The sequence below is a fragment of the Colias philodice genome, chromosome 16 (genome assembly GCF_061535455.1).
Source record: "Colias philodice isolate Cphi_HAF_F1 chromosome 16, ilColPhil1 Martin Lab GWU primary, whole genome shotgun sequence".
Taxonomy (NCBI): domain Eukaryota; kingdom Metazoa; phylum Arthropoda; class Insecta; order Lepidoptera; family Pieridae; genus Colias; species Colias philodice.
Window position 1 is genome coordinate 1718848 of NC_143101.1, and position 11960 is coordinate 1730807.

At 33.2% G+C, this 11960-nt stretch overlaps 1 protein-coding gene across 2 annotated transcripts; it reads left to right on the forward strand.

Annotated features, from left to right (window-relative positions):
• Window positions 1–1316: 1316 nt before the first annotated feature.
• Window positions 1317–11698, forward strand: LOC149481437 (pupal cuticle protein 36a-like). 2 transcript variants are annotated; one of them, XM_089705381.1, is made up of 4 exons: window positions 1317–1411; window positions 2446–2710; window positions 2759–3103; window positions 10720–11698. In XM_089705381.1, exons 1-4 carry the CDS (start codon window positions 1403–1405, stop codon window positions 11022–11024), a joined length of 924 nt encoding a protein of 307 aa, XP_089561507.1. In that variant the 5' UTR covers window positions 1317–1402; the 3' UTR covers window positions 11025–11698. The 2 variants fall into 2 exon arrangements, with proteins under 2 accessions (XP_089561507.1, XP_089561506.1); XM_089705380.1 differs by having other exon boundaries at window positions 2446–3103.
• Window positions 11699–11960: the final 262 nt, after the last annotated feature.

The following is an 11960-nucleotide window of genomic DNA, read 5'->3' on the forward strand; positions in this document are numbered from 1 at the left end:
TAGAGTAATTTAGAAAATTTCTACTTCCGTGTAGGTATAGGTTATTATTTTATATTAATTATGTGAATTTGTAAACATCAGGGTTTATCACTATAATAATTATGATCGTATTTATGACAATACTAGATATATTATAATATGTTAAGATTATTGGAATTAATATGCCAGACACAATTATTACAAAAATATTTAATACAATTGTAATTGAAGATAAATTACATAGTTAAATTTTCAGTTAGATACTTATAAAACAGTTCTTTTATTACAAAGTTCATAATCTTATATATAAAAATGAATCGCAAAATGTGTTGGTAAGCGCATAACTCGAGAACGGCTGAACCGAATTCGATAATTCTTTTTTTATTATATTCATTGAAGTACGAGGATGGTTTTTATGTAGAGAAAACGTAAATATGTACCACGGGCGAAGCCGGGGCGGACCGCTAGTATTATTATAGAACTTAAAACACTTGACTTCTGTTTAGCTAATCTGTCAATCAAAATGATAAATTATGTATGAAAATATACCTACGTCAAAAGTATTAAATAAACTGTCAGTGAGTTTATCAGTACAACTGGTCTTTAAGATTTTATTAATGTGTATTAAAATTTGAGGAAAACATGGCAATATAGTTTTAATATTGTTTTAGTATTCTGAAAACTGACTACGAAATCATTTATCGGTGTTAATAATGAAACTCAGTAATGGCGATTCAAAGTGCTTCTAGAAGTCCAAATCCAAATGTTTGAGCTTGAGTTTGAAAATTCAATGAAAAACTAAAACGTCTTCCTTGTTTATCAATTAGGTGTAATTAGAATTAACACTATTACGTTATCAGTAACATTATTCGAACGAATCTCTAGCATAGAGAATAAACTTAGTACAAAAAGGTCAAAGGATAAACACCATTTAAATGCACTAGAAATAATCGTAAACGTATATCTTCCTTGAACGTAATAAACAAAATCATTTTTGTAATAAACTAAATATATATACGGATCAAGTCACAGTCTAATAAGATTAGAAAACTTCGCTTAATTTATTAGACTTTTCATTTAGATCTATGCAATATAACAATAATTAGTAGAAGCAAGTTACAGTTTAAAAGCCTCTAAAATGCCGACAAATGTCGTTCTATATCAATGTCAAAGAATACAAACCTACTACATATTCCTCAAAATTTAACCCATAAAATAAAAAAGCTCAAAAAAGTGCAAACCCTAACAAAAAAGTGCACATTCCACCTTATCGTAGAGATGCGTTCACTCGGAAGGCCATACCGACCATGATACCATTATGCCGGGTAAGGCAATCTAACTGCTATATAACCCGACTGCCCATCCTACACAGCACAGTTTGTGTCTAACCAGAGCACTCGTATCACCTAATTATTTATTAAACATGAAGCTGGTGAGTACTCCAATTATCGGACTGAAATATCCATTTTCAAAGATTCAAAATTTTCATATTTGTAACATTTTGGGGTCAATCCATCGGGATCCTGTAACATTCGACTCGGGAACGTTGAATATGCCCCTATATTTGGTCGATTTTCAAAATATTTGTTGCAAAACATCGATATAAAACAATTTATCCCAATTTTTTCAAAGTTTTCTCATTGAGATTTGGTTTGATACAAATTTTCGTTTTATACAATATCTTCTTTCTATATAATAACATTGTATATGTTACGTAATAAAATCAATTTTACGAGAGTGTTGATTAGCTTATAACGTCAGAATCAGTAACAAACTAAATCTTAAACTTAATCACCCTCTAATAACTGACTAGCCATCTTATTATAGACCCGACCCCAATATAACATACCTACAAAATGTATTGCAACTTTTACAATCGTACTTTTAAATATAGTGATTATCTATACAAGTATATTGTAATCCTTTCATCTTTTTCCGCATCAATAGGTTTTTAAATCATAATTGTATCTTAGTATGCCAATCTCAACTGACCATTTCATAATATTCAAAGAATCAAAGCCCCACTATATTATTTGTCGATATCCGTAATTAGCAAATCATCACGCGGAGCATAGTTAAATTCACATTAGATGATATAATTACATCGTTTTGTAACAAATCAAATGCTATTCTAACGCCCTACAAAGTTCGCCCCGAGCGAAATGCTTCAAGCACGAGTTACATCTAATACTCGCTTATGCTTATCGATCTTCCCATTATTTTGCAAAACTCACAATGAATGGAACAATGTGCACGCTATTTAGAAATTTTCGTGTACCGTAGAGACAGTTTCGTTCGAGCGTTACTCGTATATTTCGAGATAATCTTGCCCACATTTCGATACGAACTTTGGTAATAACGTTTTTGTAGCATCTAATCAAACACGAACATATTATTTAATCAACGCAAAAAGTTCGTCCCGTTTAACGATTTTGCTACATGATTACATTATAATTGTTGTTACAGTTCGTAGTTGCCGCTATCCTCGGGGTATGCTCTGCTGCCCGTTTGGACAACGCGTACCTCCCTCCTAGGGGAGGAGCAGGCGCTGGATTCGGCGCAACTGGTGCCGGCTTCAGCGGTGGCGCCGGCAGCTTCGGTTCTGGTGGTTCTGGTAGCTTCGGTGGAAGCTCTGGCGGCTTCGGCGCGGGAGCCAGTGGCTTCGGTGGTGGCAGAGGTTCAGCTAGCGGATCTTACAGCCAAGGAGGCTACAATGCTGGCAGCCAAGGAGGCTACAACGCCGGAAGCCAAGGTGGCTACAACGCCGGCAGCCAAGGAGGCTACAACGCCGGTGGTTTCGGTGGCAGACAGTCCGCTGACGCTAGCGCCCAGATCTTGAAACTGAACAGCGAAGTCACCGCCGAAGGATTCCAATACGAATACGAAACGTCAAACGGTATCAAGGCTGACGCATCTGGAGTGGCCACCAACGGCGTCCAATCCCAAGGCAGCTTCTCCTACAAGGGCGACGATGGCCAGGACTACAGCATCACTTACACCGCTGACGAGAACGGTTTCCAGCCCCGTGGTGCTCACCTCCCCACTCCTCCCCCCATCCCAGAAGAGATCCTGAAGGCCCTGGAACAGAACGCCCGTGATGAAGCCGCTGGCATCGTTGATGATGGTGAGTCACCTTTTATACAATAATAATTCCTAAAACATGACATAATTACCTATTTATGACGTAATAGACTATATTTAAAACATATTCAAAAACTTAAATAGTAAAATTAGGACGATATTAAACAGCCATACCTTAAAAGTAGACCTAGTGTTTCACTAGATCAATTCTAGTCAGATTAGTCCATCTATTTATTAATAATCTAAAAGTAGCTACCACGCAATTTCATCCGTACCGTAATAGGTGAGTCTTATGTAATTTCTTACCCATTGATATATTTCACATAAATCGGTGTATTATCCTTGAAAAACACTTATTAGTATTTTCTAGATTAACACCTATTATAAATAATCTTTAATTTGTGTCTATCCAAAAGTATAAGTATACATATTAAATTCATATTTAGGCCAAAAAGTTAATTTCAGGTTTTTTTATTAGAACGTTCACGAGTTAAATTTCTTCTCAGTGACTGCAATTATTATAAACTTGACCAGAATAATACTGAAACACTTATAAAATACCTACCCGAATTTGACACCAACCAAACATCCTTCAAAAACAACTTTTTACTTCCAAGTAATACAATATCCAATAATCCGCACTTCCAAAGATATTATTTATCAAATTTGCACCGGTTCAAATTTCAATATCTTCATACAAATTTTAACGCTTATCAAGATAATATAATATGTCGCAGTAAATCATGTGAACGTATCGCCTATCAGCCTAATGTGGGAATAATATTTGCGTAGAATAGACTTTCAGAGTGAAATAATGAAGCCCTAGAAAGTTTGGCTGGTTATGCAAGGAGGATGTTTGCTTAATAATTAATTAATATTGCAATTTGTTGGAATAGGATAGATAGAATAGATTTTATCAATGCTGGTTAATTTAAATGTGGCCTAAGAGCAGAAGCAACAAATTTCATTAAAAGAGCGAGCAGAATTCATCAATGACGCATGTATGCATTGAAGCTCTTAGGCAATGATTATTTTGTTTTAACTGTCAGTCAGTTCTGTTAATGGTAAGATACAGTAGGTTTCAAAACTAATAATTTATTCAGGCTACAGGGAAAAAAATAATTATTTCTTCAGTTCACTATATATTATATAACTATACGATCTGCCAATATACAGGACTACCTATAAAATAATTATACCAAAAACTTCACGTGACTAAATTCGTTAAAATAAATTAGATTTATAACTTAAAAAACGTTGTAAAAAGTGACCACAAATGATTGATGTAAGTCCTGGTCTAATTATTTCAACAAAAACGTTTGCAGACGTTTCTGTAATCATATAAATATAACGTACCGCACTTTAACCTTGTTTGATACACACATTAAGTACGCGTTGTTACCATGCTTTTTGATTTAATAGGATAAATCTCGATTAGTTCCATCGTTATTTTTAAAGTCATTTATAAAAAGTAGAGTTCGATGCAATTTTCTTGACAATAGTTTTATAAAGATATTTTTTTTTATAAATCCTCTTTAAAGATGAATTTAGCTACTCCGAGTGAAGAACGTTGTCTAAAAATAGAACCAAAAAATCACCTACATTTCAAAGCTCTGTTAGCATTACAAGTTGAAATGCTTGAACAATTAAGTAAGAAATGTTTGATTTATCGCGGCAATACATTTAAACTAAATTAAATAAATCCGCTAAAACCAAAAACCGAAGTCACCCTAAATTACAAGTGCTCTGAGTAACATAGTGACGGATTGCGTGGTGCGCGGGAACCGAAGCCATAGGTCACCACAGGTCTCGGCGCGGTCTTAAAATCTAATTATCTATGCAAACATATCAACATTTTATCTGTAACGATGCAATCGCAACTGCATCTCGATTCAATTTTCTGGGAAGCGTGCTTTTGATTCAACTTCGTAGTTGTTCATTTTTAAGCTATTGCATAGCTTCTATCGCGGGGATTCGGTGAATCCAGAAATTCCGTAACGAAAAAACCTCACGCTCCCCACTCCGACGGGCATGAAGGTGTGGCTTGAAGGCAGTCCCCGAGTGCCACACGTCTTTTTTATTATTTTATATTTGGAAGTGTTTTAGGCTATTTGTGTCATTGTAAAAATCTTATGTAAAAGTGTAATCTTAACTTGCTATATACTGTGCGATCATCACTATATAAAGAAAAATAAAACTATTTTGAATGCCATACAATTACAAAGAAAAGCGAAGACAATAGAGTCCCAACTTTCCGAAAGCAACACAAAATAAAATTTATCATAACGTTATTATTAGCTTAAATCATGTACTAAAATAAACCCATACGAACATATAACATCTATAAAAAAATCCCTCTTCAAAGTAAACAGCATTGCAATATCATGTGAAAATATAATTACTTAACTCCACTAATCACCAATATAGATTACGAGATATAACTCCATTTCAAAGATTAATTAAACGTCAAAGAAGATGGGAAGATAATGATCCATTTATATACTCACTACGTTTATTGGTTAATCAGGTAAATCTTCTCATAGGAATCTTTATGGAACCATTGTGTACAATTGTTAGGTCATAAGTTAAGTCGTAATGCATTAGAGCCTATATTTTTATGAGCCAACACTTTTATTTCGTACCTAAATAATTAATAGCATTTAAGTGCATTGTTTTATAGTAACTCTCAACTAAGGTTGATTTCTATTTTCTGAATTTCTATTTCATATACTATTCTGTGTTTTATATAAATCGTACCTATTATAAACTTTTTTTATATTCACAATTTATATCTAAACAAGTTATATTTTCAGGTAAAAATCTTACAAAACGTACTACAAAAAGCTTTGACACAATCATACGCATTTTAACCAAATTTGGTTTAACGAACATTGAAGACATTTTAGTACTAAGAACTACACATCCTAGGTCCAAATTACTTGCCTTATAGAGCCTTACTTCCATTTAAGTGGACTTAGGTGATAGGTCACTCTAATTGTAGAATTAAGGCTTTGCCAGACAGACTGCGTCAGAGCGCTCACCTAATACTACGTTATGATGCTGAATTGTACATTATTAAAGAGAAGTTTATAATATAAGTACCTACTGTATAATGCTGTATTGTACCGTAAAAATACCATGCATACCGCTAAGTATTCGTTCTATCTGACTAAGTCAATAGCCCATAGAACATATTATTATGTCGAATACATCACGGCATCATAGAACGGCGTCAGGTTAGCCCTCTGACGCGTGCTAAATCGCCGTCTGTCTGACAAAGCCCTTATGTTTAACTGCTCTAATACATGTGACATTTTGATGAGCATTGACTATTACGCATCGAATCTAGTATTCTGTGGCAACATCCATTTAGTGCTGATCTATCTTAGGTAATGCGATGTATTTGAGGAGCTTATTTTTTGTTAGATGATGCTAGTTAGAATTATTATTTGCTAATATAATGAATTTACTATCGGAGTCTGCCTTGACTAATTATAAAACAGCAATAAAAGAATATCCCTCAAAGCTTAAACTAGCATTAAAATTATAAAAAAGTATGTAATTTAACTTGTTAATTAACTTACAAAAAATTTAATAACATTTCTCTTATACACAATCATTCATCTCTCACATTCGTTAGTAATTCCAAGTCCTAAATCATCACTTAACTGCATAAAAGCACAACAAAACATTAACTATCAAGAGACACTGAGATAATTGTAAATGACAATTTCTAAATTAATTAGGTACAAATGTTTCCATATAAATACACACGTATTATAGATCAGTTATAATCGATATCGCTCTAATTGGTTGACATTTGACAGAACCTTCCGAACTGCTGAGCTTTTGTCTTGCGGTTGTAATTGGGTTAGGAATTTTGACGTAAACTTTAGTTTACGAGTTGTTTCACATGCGTTATTTAATAATATACAATATACTATTACAGAAAATAGAAATACTAAACTCGTATACAGAATATATTAAAAAAAGACGTGTGTCACTCGGGGACTGCCGCGGTAAAGCTATTGCATGCTATGCCTTCAAGCCACACCTCCGTGCCCGTCCCCGTGGGGAGCGTGAGGTTTTTTCGTTACGGAATTTCTGGATTCGGTCCCCGCGCTCAAGGCCCGCGATAGAAGCTATGCAATAGCTTAAAATATACGACGTATTTTATAAGAAAGCTGAAAGCTTTATGACGTAGATCATAGTTCTAAACGAAAGCTTAAAAAAGAGTCATGAGGTTTACAATAATTGCCTTGTAGTTGAAATAATCTTATTATTATAAAAAACCGTATCGAAAAAAGCCTTAATGATTCCTGTAAATCAAAAACCAAACGTTCTGATGGTTTAGTAAACTTGGAAATTGTTTCATTATAAATAGAATCTGCAGAAATAGAGAGAATGGAAAATGATAAATACAAATATAGTGCGAAGTCGTGATCACTTTCCAGATCCTCTAAAGTGTAAAGGTTACATCGCGTCATCTATTTTGTCACCTAAATTCTGTTCATCTATCACAGAAAACCTAATGATCGTTGTATCGTCGTAGTAATAATTGCATATTCCACGTATTCTCATATTGAAAAGCGTATTGCCATCTATACCTACACATGAATAGGTATTAAATAATATAAATTCGTAATAATAGTACATCTTATCAGTATTCAGAACTTTCAAACAATTTTTTATAATTCTCTAAATCATAAAATCAAACCCATCAACGAAAAACTGTACGGCTGCATTCACTGCATTGATTTAAGAAAAATCTTAATACATAAATTTCTTTGGGCTACTAAGGTTACCTATTAGTACCTTTTAGTATTTGAATTATAAATATACAGTTATAAGAGATCTGCATAATTTCTAGTTGCATTCGTGTTTGACAATCCCAAAGTGAATGCCCATTCAGGATATTATGTACCTTGAATCGTGAAATGGTACATCCGAATATCTAGATCAAAGTCTTTAGATATAAGGTTAGTAATGTAAAGCTGTGTTCGCTTCTATTATAAATGCAATGTAATTACTACTTAATATCGCAACTGCAAAGTACAAATGATGCTCATAAAACTATATAAATAAACGAATCTTTACTAATATAATAAAGCTGAAGATTGTTTGTTTGAACGCACTAATCTCAAGAACTACAGTTAGATAGCCCATTTATCGAGGAAGGTATATAGTAGACGAACAGAAGCGGAGCAATGCGGGTGAAACCGCGGGGCACAGCTAGTATATAAGATGAAAGCTAGTATACAAAAGCACGTTCCATGTTCAGACAAACACACAGACATACATATTTATGTATTTTGTTTAATCTAAGTGTTATAAATAACGCACACAATTATGAACTTTATGTCGAATACAAAAAATAAGAAACCTAAAGCATAATGTTAAGAAAGTTCTAGAAATCATACATAATGAAAATCTAAAAGTAATTTATTACATCCCTATTCGAAGATAATTAATGAAATATAATTTTACCTATATAATCCATTAAATTCACCGTGAGAACAAAAGTAAGATAATAAATTATATGAAATAATAATTGCAACTGTAAATATAATCTCAATATTAATATAACAGAGTAATGACCCCTTGCATCATCTCATGAGTCACATTTCTCAATGCAGAAGGAATTTCAGTTTAGTATTAAAATTAATACGAAGATAGTTTTATTTATTTTCAAAAAAACTAAATAATGGTATATGAAATATGTCTTATATGGATTTATCAATCGACTCAGTCCAATCTAAAATCTAAATGTGGTCCAATCTCTTTAAAAATAATACACTAATCCACACTTAATTAGGATAAACATGTTAAAGACGTCTCGATTTACATCAAATCATGTTCACAACCAAAAGGGAATTTCCATGAAGACGGTCCAAACATTCCAACTTGTGTCCAAAACTGGAATTCCTAAGAACATCCAAATCCTTCTGTGACACTGATTAGGAAAGATTAAGAAAGATTTAGGAAACTAATTTATGACAAAATGGGCAATTTGTAACCACAATGAAAAACAATGGCTAATTCACATGAGTCCCGATCTGTGTGCTAAATCTCACACATTAGTTTATGAGAGAGGTTGGTTAGGTTAACTTTAACATTTAGTCTGTCGTAAACTGGGTTTTGTGGATGTACTAGTATTTAATTTAATGGTCTTGGATTATTCTAGATCTTTATAATTATTATCATTCTAGTTCTTCTCTTCAGTTTGAAAGTATTTCATATTTAGCGTAATTAATAATTATTATTCATTTACTATGGAGTATGATTATGGACGTCAATAAATATTTTTGAATAAATAACTATAGTTAGGTACCGAATTAAATAAATAAGACTTTGAAATGTTTGGTAAGCCTTAATTAAAATCAATTAATATCTCAGAAGCGATTAAAAAACAAACAATATTCGTACTATTAAGGCAAGTTTAAAAAAAAGATATTAAGCTTAAATCGTATCATCAAATCGCTTTAAACCTTGCAACGATCAGATATAGCCTTGAAAAGCTCTCCGATGTTACCGTTCCGTTGTGGCCAGTAAATGTGCGTTTTAAAATTGTATTTATTTTTACTTTTTAATGTTTTATTTGCGCATTACAGATTGTGATTCATCTGAAATTATATTTGGTCTATCTTATAGTGGCCCATGTCCAAATTTTAAGAAGTACTTTTTTTTTTATTTGATCAGTACCAAAATTGCATTGCGGTCCCATCCGGTTACATCATGGCTCAAATACAAACAAGTAAAATATCCTAAGTTTTAAAAACTGCCAGATTTGTAACTTAGAACTTACTCGATATTCTTGAAAAAGTCCCCAAATTCTCAAAATCGGTAATTTTTATAAATAATGAATACTTTGTTCTATATTTCAACACTCTTATACTAACATAATAATATCGTATAAAAATAAATGCATTTTTACAATCCGCTCGGCCACTAACTCCATATCATCTGCAATTCTATGCACAAAACACGTGCGCTTATTTGGTTGCAAAATCTAATTGCGTAGCTGTTTAAAATCGATCACGACCGTTAGAACACTTGTAGCGTATTATTTGTTTTATAATAAGCTTATTTCTTCAGTTCATCCTAGTATTTGAGATGCCATAAACTTTAGATTATGTAACGAAAAATATTTGTGTACACTATTGCGTAGTGGGGTTTGGTTTATCGCAAGAAAAATCTGAATGTTGAAGCTTTCAATACTAATTCTCATTAATTATGTGAAGTTTATTTACAAAACTTTAAGTGTAGATAACATTTATAGATATGGTTTATTGTTTGATAGACTTTGTTTTACATCGCTATATCACAGCGATATCTAGTTTACCAAGATACTTTGTAACCAGTAGATTATTTTAATATCCTTCTGTCTTTAGAAGTTGGATAGTCAATGAATATTTTTTGAAGTGAAACATCTTTAGCGCGTTGAAAGTAAAATTTCAAGGTATGACTATCAATACCGTCACGTCATAAAGTAAAGTGACGATTTTGCTATCTTAGAATCTTGCCAAAGAAGTTTCACTTCTGACACGCGTGCTCGGCATACACGCTCTTTTTAATATCGGAATATCACTTCTATTGATTAGTAGATAAGCAGTAAACGCGATAGTTTATAAACTTATTTATGATGTTTAATTCTTCTAGGTTCATACCACGGTGAGGGTGCCGAAGCCGGTGCTGGTAACGGTGGATACTCCGCTCCTTCTGGCCAGTACGGAGCTCCTTCCAGAGGCTTCGGCGGCAGAGGATCTTCCTTCGGTGGCCAGTCTAGCTTCAACGGCCAAAGCTCCTCTTTCGGTGGACAGAGCTCAAGCTTCGGCAGCCGGGGGTCATCTTTCGGTGGCCAGTCCTCCGGTTTTGGAGCTCCCTCTCGCCAGTACCTGACCCCTAACGCTGGTCGCGGATCAGGCAATGGCAACTTCAACGCACAAACCGGTTACCGTTATTAAGAAATACTGAAATAAATGAATAGAGCCAACCACCGATATATTGTGGCTCTATTGATTTTGATGGTATTTCTACTCCACGATGTTAGTTTCACGAATTGTGACACTTTATGATTTTGTTTCTTTTTTTTTTGTTTGTTTTCTATGAAGTTCTTGATTCGATCTTGATCTTATAATATTTATAAGTTTAGGATCTTTACAGACAACATTCATTACTTATTATAAGTAATTTCAATAGTTAATCTGTGTTCATAATTTTTGATTGCCGCATCAGAATACAGAATGCATTACAATTTCATACAAAATATTTTTTATATATATTTTTTAAACAAAATCGTGCAAGTGTCATAAAAATCGACAACTTGGATACGCTCTCTTGAAAGAATTAAGCTGTGAACCGTTCTTGTGATGTTAGATTCGGTTAACCAAACTGTAGTTAACCGGATAAATTAAAAAGCCCCTTCTGTATATCCCATCTCTTTCACTCTTCATTAATGATCTCAATCATAACATCTTCCCTCTCATTTCCTCTTGTGTAAATTTGTTCTAGGCTTAGATAAGTATAGTTACTTGGCAATGTAAATGGACAGTACTAGATTTAAGTACGACGATGGATTTAAAAATATAAAAATAGCTTATAATTGTAAATATGAATAAATAAATGTTTTTATAGCAAATTTGGATGTTTTATTACTTTTTATTAAACCTTTATGCAATTATATTATTATGTATATTAATTGTAAACAAATGCTTATAAAAGTTAGACACACATATTTTTATATTTTATCAATTCTAAAGTTCTACGAATACAATATCATAAAAAAACTGATTTATATTATGAACTAATTGTGCCACGTGGTTTCACCCGTATTGCTCCGCTCCTGTTGGTCTTAGCGTGATGATATGTATAGCCTATAGCCTTCCTTGATGAATGGGCTA

Coding starts and splice junctions, on each gene's coding strand:
- LOC149481437 (XM_089705380.1), top strand. Junction 3,104..10,719: donor CGCTGGCATCGTTGATGATG/GTGAGTCACCTT, acceptor TAATTCTTCTAG/GTTCATACCACGGTGAGGGT.